The 19,190-nt window shown below is 42.4% G+C and overlaps 2 protein-coding genes across 6 annotated transcripts in view; one reads left to right on the forward strand and one right to left on the reverse strand.

Moving 5' to 3' along the window:
* LOC140739453 (drebrin-like) overlaps positions 1-2,694 on the forward strand; it is a 198,564-nt gene extending 195,870 nt beyond the window's left edge. For both annotated transcript variants that reach the window (XM_073067762.1, XM_073067763.1), the window contains one exon: positions 2,322-2,694. In XM_073067762.1, the coding sequence (XP_072923863.1) occupies positions 2,322-2,386 (65 nt within the window). In that variant the 3' untranslated portion in view covers positions 2,387-2,694. The remainder of the gene's footprint in view (positions 1-2,321) is intronic.
* LOC140739454 (AT-rich interactive domain-containing protein 5B-like) overlaps positions 1-19,190 on the reverse strand; it is a 165,310-nt gene that overhangs the window by 19,584 nt on the left and 126,536 nt on the right. Inside the window, exon 8 of one of the 4 annotated variants that reach the window (XM_073067766.1) lies at positions 3,221-3,789. The exons of 2 other annotated variants lie outside the window; for them this stretch is intronic. In XM_073067766.1, coding sequence (XP_072923867.1) covers positions 3,692-3,789 — 98 coding nt within the window. In that variant the 3' untranslated portion in view covers positions 3,221-3,691. Of the gene's footprint in view, positions 1-3,220; positions 3,790-19,190 lie in introns of those variants that run through there. One more of the 4 variants, XR_012101645.1, reaches the window with a different exon arrangement.

Genomic DNA, 19,190 nt, shown 5'->3' on the forward strand with positions numbered 1-19,190 from the left:
AAGTGTACCCCATCCTTTTTGTACATGTCATACCTCCCTAGAAGAGATGCCAGCTGTCCAGCATGCTGTGGTCCTGATCCAAGACAATCTTGACCCAGGCATCAGGGAGGCAACATACCATATAGGTGTCTCTTTCCAAATACAGAATCTTCTGTCTGCTCCTCTTAAATATTAGATACCCGTAACACCACTGTACCCCTCTACTCCCCCTTCCATTCTGAGCCACAGAGCCAAACTCAGTGCCACTGCCAGAGACCTGTTTGCTATAGCTTAGACCTAGAAGGTTCCCTTGCCCCAACAGTATCCAAATTGGTATACTTAATATCGAGGAGAATGGCCATAGAGCTACTCTGCACTATCTGCCTATTCCCCTTCCCTCCTTCAACAGTCACCTAGCTACCTGCCTACTGCAACTGAGCAGTGAATACCTCTGTGTAGCTCCTATCTGTCACCTCCCCATTCTCCAGTATGAGCCGAAGGTATTCCAGCTGCGGCTGCAGCTCCCTAATATGTTTGTGAGGAGCAGCAGCTGGATGATCCCGTGCAGGTATAGTTATCAAGGAGACTGGAGGTCTAACAGGGTCCCCACATCTCACATGAAGTACACACCGCTATCCCTGGACCCATTCTCTCTGCACTCGCTATGTACTAATAGACAAAGAAAGTAAGAAACTTACCATAAGTTTCCCTTGGCCTTCATCTCTTCTCACCTAAAGCTCTTGAGCTGAAGCCTAATCACACTAACACTGGTCCACTCACACAACAGCTGCTCCACTTAAATCTAACTTCTTTTTTATTTTTAACCTCCGCTCCATCTTCTACAAGTGGAACTTCCCAGTGGACAAGTATTTTAATTCCATTTCCCATTCCTGTTCTGCCATATCAGTCCATGGCCTCCTCTTGTGCCAAGATGAGGCTATCCTCAGGGGTGGAGGAGCAACACCTTATATAATATTATAGCACTATACTATGGTGTTGGTGCATGGCCTAGTGGATAAGGCATTGGTCTAGTGATCTGAAGGTCACTGGTTCGAGCCTCAGCTGAGGCAGCGTGTTGTGTCCTTGAGAAAGGCACTTAACATCACATTGCTCTGCGATGACACCGGTGCCAAGCTGCTTGGGTCCTAGTGCCCTTCCCTTGGACAACATCGGTGGCGTGGAGAGGGGAAGGCTTGCAGCTTGGGCAACTGCCGGTCTCCCATACAACCCTGCCCAGGCCTGCGCCCTGGAAATCTTCCAAGGTGCAAATCCATGATTTCACGAGACTAATGGATACCTATAAAAAATTATAGCTCCAATGAATATAAATTTCTCCTCTTGGTAAAAAATTCCCCCCTTCCTCTCTTCCCAACTGAGCTTTTACCTCTTCTCACCTGCCTATTACTTTCCCTGAGTCCCCTCCTTCCCTTTCTCCTATGATCCGCTCTGCTCTCCTACCAGATTCCTTCCTCTCCAACCCTTGACTTTTCCTACCCACCTGGCTTCACCTAACACCTTCCAGCTAGCTCCCCCTCCGCCTTTTCATTTTTACGTCTTCCCCATTCCTTCTCAGTCCTGTGGAATGGTCTCAACCCAAAAAGTCAACTGTTTATTCATTTCCAAAGATGTTGCCTGACTTGCTGAGTTCCTCCAGTGTGTGTTGCCCCTTTTATTGACCTTTGCCGAGAGCCTAGTTAACAGCAGTGACTGAAGCCCGTGGAGAAGTCCCAAAACGCCCTGAGCCCTTAAAATCTCACACTGCCTCACCAAAGCAAGCAACTGCTCACAATGATTGAAGCCTGCTGGTTTGCTAGAGGATCTATTTAAAAATTGCCTGTTGGTGGGGAACAACCCAGAAATTATTATGATGGTATTTCACTCAGGGGGAAAGAGTCCATTTTTAATTGCACATAGCAGAAATAAACATTGCCACCTACACCTTGAACCAGATGATGGGAATGAAAATCATGAAATCATTAGATAATTTTTGCAAACGTGATTAGCAATTTGTTACTGTTGATCCAAACTGCTTTAGTCTTCATTTATCTGCTCTCCCTTGTTGTAGATTAACTGCTGCCCTCTCTGTTCCTGGATTGAAAAATACTCTTTCCAACCATTCCTCCTCACCCCCCACGCACTTTGTTTTAATCCTCTCTCCCACTGCCTTTCCTTTTCTCTCTTTCAAAAATCACGTCTCCTCAGTGTCTATGAGCATTCAGCCATTCTAGCATCATATCTGAGACCTGGTGATTTTTCCTGACTACAGACTGTTATAAATAAGCTATTTGCATAGCTGCAGTGTAACCATGGAAACATCTTACTGTTTCTCCTTTTGTTTTTAGAAATTGATATTACCTATTGCGACAATGATACTGATACAGACCCGGATCACTCCCCTGCAGACTGAGTTCATCCTGTGAAGCTCTTCACTATGACAATTATGCTTCAAGTAAATTAAAATGACAAAAACTGCTAAGTTTTAATTTTAGTCTGTGTTTACTATTTTTAATTGTAATAATTTGAATGTATTATTTTCTACATTAACCTTATTGTATATTAATTCCACTCACAGCTGCTAGGTATAGTCTGCTGAAGCTGATATTATGTGACTAGCAGTGTTAACTATCACCAATTGCTTTTCAAGTACCATTTTCAAAAGCACAAATTTTGTGAAATGCTGATTGCTGTTGTATGAAAATAAACAGTTTCCGAAAATCCAGTATTTCAAACAATAACTCATTTGTACTGACCTCACAATCCACCCTTATTGTTCTTTTCCTGTACTATTTCTTCTCCAATTGGTGAGGTGTGTGGAAAAAAATACAAGATGTAAGCTGTCCATTGAGTATTTTCACTTGTTCTGGGTTCCAGATAAACACTTGTAGCTTACAATACAACAACAAGATAACCACTTCTGAGTGCTTTAATGTTAGTTCAATCCTTGCCTTAACTCAGCTTATTCTCATGTAATAGCAGAATAGAATAAATAAGAAACAATTTCCAGAAGGAAGAAAGATTGGGAAGCAAGAAAAATTTGCACCTTTTTCAATGTGTCACCATAACATGAAGGTACTGGCTGTTGAGGAATCAAATTTGTTAGTAAATTTAAAAGGGAATTGAATACAATTGACAGAATATTGCCTGCATAGCAATGAGAAAAGAACAAAGCTTAAGAATGCTCCTAGAGCCAGTTGACTTGCTATTTCGAACAAGAGTACATTGTTATTTGTCTTGGATTTAACTTCTTTGGTACTGTTTAATAATTAACAAAATAAAGCAATAATAACATACTTCACTACTTGTTAACCTCATTAGATCTTTGAAGAGAAACTTGTCACTAGTCACACAATCCAAAGTACTCAGTACCTCTTTTAAATTCTTTTAATTATTTTGAATTTAAATGGCAAATGATGAGATCAAATTGCACAAATGAGTAGAAATCTCTCACTGGCTGCAAGCACTGGAACTAAATTTCAGATTTGGAGTTAAATGAATGTACACTAATATAATTGCTCATTTGGCAGTTGTGATAGAAAAATTTTCATCTTTGATCAATTAAATCTGATACAATCACTTGCTGCTTTGTTTACTGCAATTCCAATAAGCCAAGGTCCAATTCTTGCTGACACCCTTCATAAGCATGTCTTTGTTGATGGTCCCAAGGCTCTGTGGAGATTACAATTTGTTGTGCAATCCCTTTCACTCTGTCTCATCATTTGGAAGATCTTGTGATCTGGCAGGTTATGCAAAGCACATGAAACAACTGGGTGAGTAGAGCTTGTTCCATGGTCCAGAGTGTGTGGGGAACATCTGCAGAACAAGCACAGAGATCTTGAAGAAAGCTCATAGTTATGGAAATTCACAAATACTTCAAGTTGGGAGCAGAATCTGATAAATATTCTATATGTCAATTTTTAACAATTTAAACTTTGATATCTGAATTGATTACAAAAGCAAAGTAGTTGCATTTTGTGACAACGTGCATGTCTCTAGACATAAATGACACCACAAGCCAGAAGAAGCACAGCCTATGGGAAAGCTTTGACAGGAGGTCAAATCATGTCACTAGCTTAGCTGGTTATCCAGGAAATACCCTGTTTGTAAGGGTTTTTGTTCTCACTACAAGTGCCTTCTCCAAGTGGCATACACTCCAGTGGGGCTCAGATGGCAGACATAACTCTGCTGACGACTGGATCACAGCCAAGCTACTTAGTCCTTTGCATGACAATCCAGAAATGAGAGCATTAGTAAAGCAATCCAGAGCATTGCCACTGCATTCTGCCTCTCAGGAATTAGTTATACAGCGATCTCCTTGTTGCAACTAAAGCTGCACTAGATGTGCGGTCAGTTCAGTTCAACATTTAACGTGAAGGGACCAAAAAAAATCTCAAGGAACAAATACAGAAAATGTAAGAAACAGGGAAAAAAATGAGATTTTGTACGTTTTTTACCTTTATTTTGATATTCCATTGATATTCTTGGCTATTTAAAAGACCCAATGATTGCAGTGTGGAGGTGGATGCATGGATTGACACAGATGATGAGTAATGATGTACTTCAGGCAGAATTTATTCAAGAGAAAGATCACCTCTGTGCCTTTACATCCCTGCTATGGTTTCCTCCCCCTGGGCTTGCTGCCAAGCTGTAAAACTGAACTACATAACCATGTGGCAAATTCACTCAGGATATTACAACAGCTCCTCCCCATTGATGCAATAAAAGTAACTGTAAGAAACGAATAGTACCAGCTCAATGGTCTATAGTCCTCCTTCGCTTTATGTTCTTAAGATATGCCAAAAGTCTCCAACAAGTTAAAATAACTATTCAGAGTGTCATGTTCAAAGGTGGCATTGAGCCCTGCAAACTGCCATTGTTTGTGGCATGTTTTCCAAATGATCTTCAGAATGATTGATGTTATTGCTAGTTTCCTGAAAGGATCCCATTCAAACACAGGACTTTCACGTACATATTTCAATGGTGTTTCAAGTATTGCAAAAGGGAGATGGCCTAACAAGTGCCTTAAACAATATAGCAGTGACTACATTTCAGCAGTACTCCCGGCATAGAGTTCCAACATGACACTGGTGTACCCAATGTCAAATCAGAGCCCAAATTCGAACAGGACCACGATGGGGCTTCCGACAAGTTAAACTGAAGTGTTATGTTCTTAAGTAAGGCTCATGTAATCTGTATTTTTTAAAAAAGCTCAATCTTTGTTTATGACGGATTTGAGATGTAATTTTAGAATATATGCATCATTGTCCATAAGCTCTGGAGGCGAGTGCTTCCTGCTATGGGATAACACAGCATGTAGGATGGAGGGGGAAGTAATGACCGCAAAGCTGACTTTTAGAAGCATAAACTATATCAAAAATCTCTTGCAGAAATCATTCTAGAAGTAAATTTCAAGGAAATGTGGCATACGTGAATTAATAAAAATAATTTATTCAGTGATATAGAAACTCAGAAAACCTACAGGACAGTACAGGCCCTTTGGCCCACAAACCTGTGCCGAACATGTCCTTACCTTAGAAATTACCTAGAGTTACCCATAGCCCTCTAGTTTTCTGAGCTCCATGTACCTGTCCAGGAGTCTCTTAAAAGACCCTATGGTATCTGCCTCCACCACTGTCGCCGACAGCCCATAACATGCACTCACCACTTTCTGTGTAAAAATCTTAACCCTGTCATCTCCTCTGTACCTACTTCCAAGCACCTTAAAACTGTGCCCTCTCGTGCTAGCCATTTCAGCCCTAGGAAAAAGCCCGACTATCCACACAATCAATGCCTCTCATCATCTTACAGACCTCTATCAGGTCACCTCTCATCCTCCGTCACTCCAAGGAAAAAAGGCCGAATTCACTCAACCTATTCTCATAAGGCATGCTCCCCAATCCAGGCAACATCCTTGTAAATCTCCTCTGCACCCTTCCTATGGTTTCCACATCCTTCCTGTAGTGAGGCGACCAGAACTGAGCACAGTACTCCAAGTGGGGTCTGACCAGGGTCCTATATAGCGGCGACCTTATCTCTCGGCTGAAACGCAATCCCATGATTGATGAAGGCCAATGTACTGTATGCTTTCTTAACCACAGAGTTAACCTGCACAGCAGCTTTGAGTATCCTATGGTCTTGAGCCACAAGATCCCTCTGATCCTCCACACTGCCAAGAGTCTTACCATTAAAACTATATTTAGCTATCATATTTCACCTACCAAAAGAACCATCTCACACTTATCTGGGCTGAGCTCCATCTGCCACTTCTTAGCCCAGTTTTGTATCCTATCAACATCTTGCTGTAAACTCTGACAGCCCTCCACACTATCCACAACACCCCCAACCTTTGTGTCACAGCAAATTTACTCCACTTCCTTTTACTTCCCCATCCAGATTATTTCTAAAAATCACAAAGAGTAGGGGTCCCAGAACAGATCCCTGAGGCACACCACTGGTCACCATGCAGAATATGACCCGTCTACAACCACACTTTGCCTTCTGTGGGCAAGCCAGTTCTGGATCCACAAAGCAATGTTCCCTTGGATCCCATGCCTCCTTACTTTCTCAATAAGCCTTGCATGGGGTACCTTGTCAACTGTCTTGCTGAAATCCATATGCATTACATCTACTGTTCTACCTTCATCAATGTGTTTAGTCACATCCTCGAAAAATTCAATCAGGCTCGTAAGGCATGACCTGCCTTTCACAAAGCCATGCTGACTATTCCTTATCATATTATACCTCTCCAAATGTTCATAAATCTTGCCTCTCAGGATCTTCTCCATCAACTTACCAACCACTGAAGTAAGGCTCACTGGTCTATAATTTCCTAGGTTATCTCTACTCACTTTCTTGAATAATGCAACAAAAACCCTCCAATCCAATGGAACGTCTCCTGTCCCCACTGATGATGCAAAGATCATCATCAGAGACTCAGCAATCTCCTCCCTTGCCTCCCAAAATAGCCTGGGGTACATCTCGTCCGGTCCCAGTGACTTATCCAACTTGATGCTTTCCAAAAGCTCCAGCACCACCTCTTTCTTAATATCTACATGCTCAAGCTTTTCAGTCCACTGTAAGTCATTCCTACAATCGCCAAGATCCTTTTCCGTAGTGAATACTGAAGTACTCATTAAGTACTAATTAAGTACTTCTGCTATCTCCTCCAGTTCCAGACACACTTTTCCACTGTTACACTTGATTGGTTCTATTTTCTCACGTCTTATCCTCTTGCTCTTCACATACTTGTAGAATGGGGTTTTCCTTAATCCTGTCCAACAAGGCCGTCTCATGGCCCCTTCTGGCTCTCCTAATTTCTTCCTTAGGTTCCTTCCTGCTGGCCTTATAATTTTCTAGATCTCTATCATTACCTAGTTTTTTGAACCTTTCATATGCTCGTCTTTTCTTCTCGACCAGATTTACAACAGCCATTGTACACCACAGATCCTGTACTCTACCATCCTTTCCCTGTCTCACTGGAACGTACCTATGTAGAACTCCACGCAAATATCCCCTGGACATTTGCCGCATTTCTTCCCTACATTTCCCTGAGAACATCTGTTTCCAATTTATGCTTCCAAGTTTCTGATAGCCTCACATTTCTCCTTACCCCAATTAAACGCTTTCCCAACTTGTCTGTTCCTATCCTTCTCCAATGCTATGGTAAAAGAGATAGCATAGTGATCACTATCTCCAAAATGCTCTCCCACTGAGATCTGACACCTGACCAGGTTCATTGTCCAATACCAGATCAAGTACAACCTCTCCTCATGTAGGTTTATCTACATGTTGTGTCAAGAAACCTTCCTGAACACACCTAACAAACTCCACCTCATCTAAACCCTAAGCTTTAGGGACATGCCAATCCATATTTTGGAAATTAAAATCTCCCAACACAACAACTCTTATTATTACACCTTTCCAGAATCTGTCTCCCTACTTGTTCCTTGATGTCCCTGTTACTATTGGGTGGTCTATAAAAAAAACACCCAGTAGATTTATTGACCCTTTCATGTTCCTAACCTCCACCCACAGAGACTCCGTAGACAATTCCTCCATGACTTCCTCCTTTACTGCAGCCATGACACCATCTCTGATCAGCAGTGCCACATCCCCACCTCTTTTGCCTCCCTCCGTCCTTTCTGAAACACCTAAAGACTGGCACTTGAAGTAACCATTCCTGTCCCTGAGCCATCCAAGTCTCTGTAATGGCCACAACATCATAGCTCCAAGTGCTGATCCAGGCTCTAAGCTCATCCGCTTTGTTCCTGATACTCCTTGCATTAAAATGGACACATCTCAAACCATCCGTCTGAGCGTGTCCCTTTTCTATCACCTGCCTATCCTCCCTCTCACACTGTCTCCAAGCTTTCTCGATCACCTGAGAATATTGACTGGAAGGCATGCACCGAATATTCCTTATGTACTTGAAATAACACAAAATTTATTCAACTGCTGGAAAGAGGTACCTTGGTTTATTAGTGTTCTCCTCTCATGACTGGTTGATGCCTGTTTCCCTTTGTTTAGAATACCTTTATTTTACTGTTTGCTGGACTGCTGATTTCAGAAAGATCGCTTCAAGATTCAGAAGGAGCCTGCTGGGCACAAATTGGTTTATAAAACATAGGAGCAGAATTAGATCATTTGTCCCATCGAGTCTGATCCACAATTCCATCATGGCTGATCCATTATCCCTCTGAACCCCACTCTCCTTCCCTCTCCCTGTAACCTTTGCACCCTGCAAAGAACCGATCACTCTCCGCTCTAAATAACCTGACCTCGACAGCTATCTATGGCATTGAAATCCACAGATTCACCACCTTCTGATTAAAGAAATGCCTCCTCATCTCTGTTCTAAATAGATGTCCTTATATTCTGATTCTGGTTCCCTGGTCCGAGGCTCCCCCACTACTGGAAACATCCTCTCCATGCTCACTCTATCTAGACCTTTTGATATTCAATAGGTTTCAATGTTTCCGCCTCATTCTCCTAAATTCCGGTAAGTATAGGCCCAGAGCCGCCAAATGCTCCTCATAGGTTGGAGTGGCACAGCCAGACTCACATCTGTGCCCTCTCTTGGCAGAGCTGCAAATGCTTTTTCTTTTCAGATACCTAAGTAGGCTTTTTGTTTTACATTAGACGTGACTGTGCATTCCAGGCCATAACCATTCACATGGAATAAAAATAATACTCATGCTATGTGTGCTTGTACCATTTGCCTTCATCCCACATCCTCTTGGCCTTGTGCTGCCACAATGGGAACAGCTTCTCTTTGTGCCCGTCGTGATGTTAAATACTTTTATCTGATTTATTCAACTCCTCACTGCGGGGACAACAACCACAGCTTCTCCATTCTACCTGCACCCTCATCCTTCAAATTTCTCCTGCATTCTTCTTAAAGTCTTTACCTCTTTCCCGAAGTACAACACTCAGAACTGGACAATATCCTAAATGAAGTATACATTGGAAATTTTATTTATTTATTGACATACAGCAGGGATTAGGCCCTTCTGGACCTTCGAGTTGCTTTGCCCAGCGACCCCCCAATTTAACCCTAGCCTATTCACAGGACAATTTACAATGACCAATTAACCTAACAACCGGTAAATGTGGGAGGAAACTGGAGCACCCGGAGGAAATCCACGCAGTTACGGGGAGAACATACAAACTCCTCACAGACAGTCACTGCTACTGCAAAGCATTATGCTGACCACTTCGCTATTGTGACGTCCCTTTTTCTAAAATTTCTCCTTTACTTTCCCCAGCTATCGGGCATCCATTCCCATGGGACCAGGTGTTCAATGCACCTTAAATGCAGGTAGTTTCTAGCCCATCCTCAATCTCAACCTTACTTTCCTTTCTGAGGCTCCTAATTGAAGACCAACGTCAAACATTAGACCATTACTTTTTCTTCATGCAGGTATTTCCTTATTAGTCACTGATCAGCCCATTTCCTTCATGCATCTTTCTGTTCAATCCAAGAATAAGCATACTTCTTCAATTCCTTCAGGACGTTCCACTATTCTACTTAATCAACTAATAATACCACTCTTTACCTCTTCATTTCTATACACTAGGAAAGTAAAAAGTTGTTTGAAATTCCTTCCAACACAATCTTGACAAGAGTGTCTTGCCTAGAAGAAATAATGCAAATTCAGGACTGGCAAAATTTGGAAAGTTTAACATGTGGCTAGTTATATATAGTTCAATGGCAGACCGCATTATACTTTGTAACTTCAAAACATTAAACTAATTCAAAGGTAGACACGGGAGTCTGAAATGTCTAACTTCAATCACATATATAATACAATCACTATGTACAGACATCCACACTATAGTAAATTTTAAACTGTCCCATTCAGGCCTAAAGATTTAATCGCTCTGGAGGATTTCTTACTCTTGTGGGATAGCATCTGTCCTGACAAGGGGGATCTCTTTGTTTGGGAGGAGAGACTTGTGGCTATGAAACAATCTCAGGTTCTGGAGTCTCCACCATGGAATTTGTAGGAATTGTCTCTGGGACTGCGGGAAGTGGTTCCGACAGCTCTGGCCACCTCCTTTCTCCAACAATTGACTCTCCTCTCCTCAGATGATTGATGTGTCATCTCCAGGTGACATCAAACACAATCTCCACTGTGTAGAAGTGCAGTCCTGTTCTGTCCTTAATCTTTCTGAGTACCCACTTTTGATCACCACTGTAGTCCTTTGGCAGGACTGCTTGTCCGGCAGTGAAACATGAAGTGTCCTTGTTTGAGGAGCCTGGCATTGCACAGTGTCTTCTTTAGACTCTGGACAAGCTATTTGTAGCTGAGTGGACCATACTTACTCTATCCTCGAGTTCATATCCAGTTTTACACAACATGACTTGAGATGTAAAATCAAAACATAAAATTCTGCAAATTCTCAGCAGGCCAGGCCGCTTCTATGCGCCAAGCTGAAGACCTTTCATCAGAACTGAGGAGACAAGGAAGCTTGTTAGGCTGCAGGGAGAATTTACCTGATGGCGCACAACTGAACTATCACATTGGTGATGGTCTCCCCTACTTCAGAGGCACCAAACGCAGACTGGGTGACTGCCAGGCAGGTTCTTGTGTCAGTCCTCAGTGTGACCCTGAGCGCTCTCTTTCCCACAACTCCAATTCCCTAATGGCCTGTGGCCTCCTGCACCGTTACAGTGAGGCCCAACACAAACTTACCGAACAACACGCCACCTTCCATTTGGGGACCTTGCGGCTTACTAGACTCAAAACTGAATTCCATAGCATCAGTCAGCTCCATGTTAGTTGTGATGTGGGGTCAGATTGTTGTTTATTTTCTCCCATTTTTTTCCCCTCTGGAATGAGGACTTGACCTACCAGGTATGTTTTCCTACTCTGTATTTCATAACCACTACATACTTTTGTTCTGTTCTTATTCTCTGTTGCCATACACATTGACTGGAAAACTTTGTTTACAGCTCATTCCTACGTTCACCCCAATTTTACCCTATCAGAGTCACTTGTCCCCACAATTTCACAAGCTTCTTTGTTGCCCTCCCAGTTCCGATAAAGGGTCTTTAACCTGAAATGTTTTGTCTGTTCCCCTCCCAACAGATGTTGCCTGACTTGAGGGGCTGTGGTGAACTACATATACCTGTCTGGACACGCCCCCCCCCCCCCCCCCCCGCTGACTGCTCCTGTGGCTCCTCCCACGGACCCCGGTATAAAGGCGATTGGGGACACCGCCCCGGCCTCAGTCTCCAGGATGCAGTGTGGTGGTCAATTGCTGCTTGTTCTTTCTTCCAGCCAATAAAAGCCTATAGCTCGCCTCACGTCTCCAAGAGTTATTGATGGTGCATCAGGGGCATTTCCAGTTAAAAAAAAAATTTTTAATTGAAAATTTCTTCAGTGAGAATTCTTTTGGTATCTACAAGGACAGTGGTTTGGTTAATTCAAATAAAGCTGTTGGAGACCACTCCACCAGAACAAACTAGACAAAGTAGTTCCTCCAAGCTTCATGGACTTTCTGAAATTTGATGTTCATGGGTTTTCACTCGACAAGTATCAAGTATTTGCCATGAGTAATTGAAAAGCTTTCTCTTACATTCCCCACTAGAGATTTCTTAAAGTAACACCTTTGAGATGCCAAGATCTTGGGGAAGGCTGACTGAGCATTGTGTTCCAGCAAAAATTATTTGCCAATTCGGAAGCTGATCTGACATTGCAATTGCAGAGTAGAAATGCAATCAACACGCTAACTACATGATAGAACCATGTGAGGTGAAGTCTTCTACTGGGAAGCTGCGTACTGCTTGGATAATGAATCGCGTAGGGTGGGAGAGTAAAGGGAACATGGATACACAAATCACTTAAGTAGAAATGGAGGGCAACTTGGCTATAAAATTTAAACCATGTCTGTGGGTTAAATGGAGAAGTTCTATTTAATTTGTGCTGAAGCAGACCCATCTTAGAGCATTGTGTGCAATTCAGACATTTACTTTATGCAAAGGTAGGAGGAGAAGCAGCAAAACGAATTGTGGGGGTGATACCAGAATGGAGAAGGATAGACTGGAGGAAGCTCTGATCTATCAGAAACAAAGCATGGGCTTCACTGAAGTTTTTAAGGCTATGAATCCTGATGAAAGGCCTCAGCCTGAAACACTATTTATCCCTTTTCAAAGATGCTGCCTAAACTGCGGAGTTTCTCCAGCATTTAGTGTTTTACACTGGCTTTCCAACATCTGCAGAAGACCTTTGGGTTTGAGACGATGAAATGTTTTGATAGGGCTGATGTTCAAAAGAACTTAGAAGGAATTTCTTTACTTAACAGGAGATTACCAGCATAACAGCACAGCCGGTAAAAATTCTGGGCACAGTGCACTGCAGAAGAGAAATGTAATCAATGATTGGCCATTTAATTAAAGCTTCATCCATCAGAAGACTGAGAACAGTCTGCCCTCTGGTGGACAACTACAAGTTAAACTGATGATCCACGGGGAGACTTTTCAGTTCACAGGGGATAAATATACTGGCGGTAGATTGCTAGTTAACCTTGGGCATTGCACTGTGAATCATAAAAAATAAATTGTGCTGGAGGGTGGGAAGGAGAAAGCTGCTGCCAATTGGATCTTTTCACTAAAGGGGCAGACTCTAGCTGCCAAAATTTGAACTGAGGGCCGCTAGGTGGCAATGCATGTGCAACCATTTGTAAAGAATACCTTGAACCATTCAAATCAGAGGAACCTTTGAAGTTTCCCCACCACCACTCAGTCTGCACTGGCGTGCATTTACTGAACCAAAATATGCTAAGACGGTAACAAGTTTCAGGCTCACACTAGCATTGCCATATAATAAATCCAAGAAGTTCGGAGGAGTTGCGTGTTTTATGAACCACATGAATTTATCAATTTACCAATAATCTCACAGATCATGCCATCATGTTCTCAGAAGTATCAAGAAATTACTGGGGTTACGCTATCATTAGAATCATCACAAAGTGAAGGCGGCCTTGCAGTGGACCACATCAATCTCCTGGTCTCGGCAACCTATAAATACAAATCTCTCTCTCTCACTCACTCATTGGTTTCCAACTCACCCCATTTGTTTATCCTTACTTGCTAATGTTTTATTTCCTCCATTCTTAAATTTTATTGGTTCAGGTCTATTGCTTTCATTGTTCGCCAAGCAGCTTGTTATCACGTTGCACTTTGAACAGCTCACTGCACAAAATTAATTTGATCCGAAGGGGGAGGAATGAAGTGTAACTTGTGCAGCCTAACTGCACAAGATTCAAGGCCTTTCTTTGAAGAGTCCATGCAATAGCTGACATTTTACTTCTCGTCTGATGTAGTGGAAGCTCCAATATAACTGACATCATCTAAACTGTTACTGATAATGACAAGCGCAGCTTTTAGAAATGTCAGGCAATAGCCATCTCCAATGAGAGAGAACATTTAACCATCAATCGTTCGGCATTCTACCTGAGCACCACTGAGAGGCACAGTCCTCCTCTTATAATCCGATCAAAACTGCGTGTTCCCCACTTATCAACAAACCAGATAACACAGTGTGGTGAACTACATATACCTGTCTGGACACGCCCCTCTGCTGACTGCAGACCCCACAGACCCCTGTATAAAGGCGATTGGAGGCATTGCTCCCCCCCCCCCCCAGTCTCCAGGATGTTGTGTGGTGGCCTCTTGCTGCTAATCGTGGTCTCTTGCAGCTAATAAAGCCTATCGTTCGCCTCCCGTCTCCAAGAGTTATTGATGGTGCATCACACAGACAGAAGGATAAATTACAAGTGTATCTCTGTAATCCAAAAGGAGGAATAAACTAAAAAGTAGGACCACAAAGGTAATAATCTCTGGATTACTACCAGTGCCACGTGCTAGTCAGAGTAGAAATAGGAGGATATTTCAGATGAATACGTGACTTGAAAAATGGTGCAAAGGGGAGGGATTCAAATTTCTGGGGCATTGGAACCAGTTCTGGGGGAGGTGGGACCGGTATAAACAGGACGGTCTGCACCTGGGCTGGACTGGAACCAATGTCCTAGGGGGAGCGTTTGCTACTGCTGTTCAAGAGGCTTTAAACTAATGTGGCAGGGGGATGGGAACAAGTGCAGAGAGACAGAGGAGTGTAAAATGAGGGTAGAAGCAAAAAGTAGTAAGGTGAAAAGTAAAAGTGGCAGGCAGGCAAATCCAGGGCAAAAAGCAAAAAGAGCCACTGTTCAACATAATTGTATAAGGGCTAAGAGTGTTGTAAAAACAAGCCTGAAGGCTTTGTGTGTCAATGCGAGGAGCATTCGTAACAAGGTGGATGAATTGAATGTGCAGATAGTTATTAATGAATATGATATAGTTGGGATCACAGAGACATGGCTCCAGGGTGACCAAGGATGGGAGCTCAACATCCAGGGATATTCAATATTCAGGAGGGATAGACAGGAAAGAAAAGGAGGTGGGGTAGCATTGCTGGTTAGAGAGGAGATTAATGCAATAGAAAGGAAGGACATTAGCCTGGAGGATGTGGAATTGATATGGGTAGAGCTACATAACACTAAGGGGCAGAAAACGCTGGTGGGAGTTGTGTACAGGCCACCTAACAGTAGTAGTGAGGTTGGGGATGGCATTAAACAGGAAATTAGAAATGTGTGCAATAAAGGAACAGTAGTTATAATGGGTGACTTCAATCTACATATAGATTGGGTGAACCAAATTGGTAAGGGTGCTGAGGAAGAGGATTTCTTGGAATGTATGCGGGATGGTTTTCTGAACCAACATGTCGAGGAACCAACTAGAGAGCAGGCCATTCTAGACTGGGTATTGAGCAATGAGGAAGGGTTAGTTAGCAATCTTGTCGTGCGAGGCCCCTTGGGTAAGAGTGACCATAATATGGTGGAATTCTTCATTAAGATGGAGAGTGATATAGTTAATTCAGAAACAAAGGTTCTGAACTTAAAGAAGGGTAACTTTAAAGGTATGAGATCTGAATTAGCTAAGATAGACTGGCAAATGATACTTAAAGGGTTAACGGTGGATATGCAATGGCAAGCATTTAAAGATCGCATGGATGAACTACAACAATTGTTCATCCCAGTTTGGCAAAAGAATAAACCAGGGAAGGTAGTGCACCCGTGGCTGACAAGGGAAATTAGGGATAGTATCAAGTCCAAAGAAGAAACATATAAATTAGCCAGAAAAAGCGGCACACCTGAGGACTGGGAGAAATTCAGAGACCAGCAGAGGAGGACAAAGGGCTTAATTAGGAAAGGGAAAAAAGATTATGAGAGAAAGCTGGCAGGGAACATAAAAACTGACTGTAAAAGCTTTTGTAGATACTTGAAAAGAAAAAGATTGGTCAAAACAAATGTAGGTCCTTTACAGTCAGAAACAGGTGAATTGATCACAGGGAGGTTCTACTGCAGTTGTACAAGGCCTTGGTGAGACCGCACCTAGAATATTGTGCGCAGTTTTGGTCCCCTATCTGAGGAAAGACATTCTTGCCATAGAGGGAGTACAGAGAAGGTTCACCAGATTGATTCCTGGGATGGCAGAACTTTCATATGAAGAAAGACTGGATCGACTAGGCTTATACTCACTGGAATTTAGAAGATTGAGGGGGGATCTTATTGAAACGTATAAAATTCTAAAGGGATTGGACAGGCTAGATGCAGGAAGATTGTTTCCAATGTTGGGGAAGTCCAGAACGAGGGGCCACAGTTTAAGGATAAAGGGGAAGCCTTTTCGGACCGAGATGAGGAAAAACTTCTTCACACAGAGAGTGGTGAATCTGTGGAATTCTCTGCCAGAGGAAACAGTTGAGGCCGGTTCATTGGCTATATTTAGGAGGAAGTTAGATATGGCCCTTGTGGCTAAAGGGATCAGGGGGTATGGAGAGAAAGCAGGTACAGGGTTCTGAGTTGGATGATCAGCCATGATCATACGGAATGGTGGTGCAGGCTCGAAGGGCCGAATGGCCTACTCCTGCACCTATTTTCTATGTTTCTATGAATGTTAACCATCACCAAAGAATTAGAAATTAGCCTGTCAACTCTCAAAGTAACAAGAACATTGAATAATTCTGTAATAGTATTATAACTCAGCGTATTTATTTTGTTTAAACACTGATTACAGTTTGCTACCATTTAGAGTAAATAATACTTCACAGTATCACGCGTCTAAATAAACTAAAAGTAAATGCAAATTAAATCTGGTAATTTGAGTGCAAGTCAGCTAGCAGTTTTTAGGGCTGCTTTATTGGCATTATATTCCCAACTATTTTGCTCTAATACTTGTCCCCAGCTGCTATTTTACCTTTTGAATAAATACCAATCCACTGTGAGGGATTCAATTACATTCCATTGTCTTTCAGTCCCTGGTGTATTGTAGTTAATGTAATTAATAGTAAAGCATTAAAAAATTCTACTAATATTTCATAGTATTGTGCACCTACTTAAAATCACAAGTGTAACATTATTTGACACAGCACATTATGTGACACTTTTCTTTCCAATTATTTGTCAAAAGCAAGTTATCTTGAATAAGAGGGGAAATCAGAGGGGATCTATAGGATAAATTATTCCAGACTGACAAGACAACAAACTGCATATTATTTTAAATATGAATTATACTGGAAACTGTCAGTCATACAATATGAAACAGGTCCCTCAGCCCACAGTTTCATGTCAAACGCAGCTTTTTCTCCCCCCCAAACTGCTACAATTTTTATCAACTTCACCAGGATTCTATTACTTCTCTCCACCCTAAGAAAAATTTACAATGGCCAATTAACTTGCCAGCCCACACCCTGAGTCACAGAACTCTACAGCACAGAAACAGGCCTTCAGGCCTATCTAGTCCACACCGAACCATTAATCTCCCTAGTGTCATTGACCTGAACCTGGACCATACCTCTTCAATACCTCTCCCATTCATGTACCTATCCCAATTTCTCTTGAATGTTGAACTCAAATCTGCATGGACCACTTGAGCTAACAGCTCTGAATGAAGTACCCCCTCACATTCCGCTTAAACATTTCACTTTTCACCCCTAACCCATGACCTCTATGTTGTAGTCTCACCCAACCCTCAGTGGGAAAAGTCTGCTCACATTTACCCCATCTATACCGCTAATAATTTTGTATACTCCCATCAAATTTCCCATCAATCTTCCACATTCCAAGGAAAACAGTGCTAACCTATTCCATCTTTCCCTATAACTGTATTCCCAGATCACTCTTCAGTGCCCTACTGTTCACTGTGTTAGACCTACCTTGGTTGGTCCACTCAAAAGTGCAACTCCTCACACTTAGAAACATAAAAACATGGAAAACCTACAGCACAATACAGGCCCTTCAGCCCACAAAGTTGTGTCGAACATATCCTTACCTTAGAAATTACCTATGGTTACCCATAGCCCTCTATTTTTCTAAGCTCCATGTACCCATACAGGAGTTTCTTAAAAGATCCTATTGTATCCACCTCCACCAATGTCACCGGCAGCCCATTCCACGCACTCACCACTATCTGTGTAAAAAACTTAACCCTGACATCTCCTCTGTACCTACTTCCAAGTACCTTAAAACTGAGCTCCCTAATGCTAGCCATTTCAGCCTCAGGAAAAAGCCTCTGACTATCCACACAATCAATGCCTCTCTGCCTCTCATCATCTCACACATCTCTATCATATCACCTCTCATCCTGCGTTGCTCCAAGGAGAAAAGGCCAGGTTCACCCAACCTATTCTCATAAGGCACACCCCCCAATCCAGTCAACATCCCTATAAATCTCCTCTGCACCCTTTCTATATTTTCTACATCCTTCCCGTAGTGAGGTGACAAGAATTGAGCATAGTACTCCAAGTGGGTCTGACCAGGATCCTGCAACATTACCTCTCGGCTCCTGTACTTAATCCCACGACTGATGAAGGCCAATGCACTGTATGATTTCTTAACCACAGAGTCAACCTGTGCAGCAGCAGCTTTGAGCATCCTATGGACTCGGACTCCAAGATCCCTCTGATCCTCCATGCGGCCAAGAGTCTTATCATTAATACTATATTCTACCATCATATTTCACCTAACAAAATGAACCACCTCATACTTATCTGGGTGAAACTCCATCTGACACTTCTCAGGCCACTTTTGCATCCTATCAATGTCCCACTGTAACCTCTGACAACTATCCACAACAGCCCTAACCTTTGTGTCATCAGCAAATTTACTAACCCATCCCTCCACTTCCTCATCCAGGTCATTTATAAAAATAACTAAGAGCAAGGGTCCCAGAACAGATCCCCGAGGCACACCACTGGTCACCGATCTCCTTGCAGAATATGACCCGTCCATATCCGCTCTTTGCCTTCTGTAGGCAAGCCAGTTCTGGATCCACAAGGCAATGTCCCCTTGCATCCCATGCCTCCTTACTTTCTCAATAAGCCTTGCATGGGGTACCTTATCAAATGCCTTGATGAAATCAATATACACTACATCTACTGCTCTTCCTTCATCAATGTGTTTAGTCACATCCTCAAAAAATTCAATCAGGCTCGTAAGGCACGGCCTGCCCTTGACAAAGCCATACTGACTTACTTACTTAACTTTATTGTCACCAAACAATTGATACTAGAGCTTACAATCATCACAGTGATATTTGTTTCTGTGCTTTGCACTCCCTGAAGTACAAATCAAATACAATAAAAATTTAAATTATAAATCATAATTAGAAAATAGAA

Source organism: Hemitrygon akajei, chromosome 15 (genome assembly GCF_048418815.1).
Source record: "Hemitrygon akajei chromosome 15, sHemAka1.3, whole genome shotgun sequence".
Classification (NCBI taxonomy): Eukaryota; Metazoa; Chordata; class Chondrichthyes; order Myliobatiformes; family Dasyatidae; genus Hemitrygon; species Hemitrygon akajei.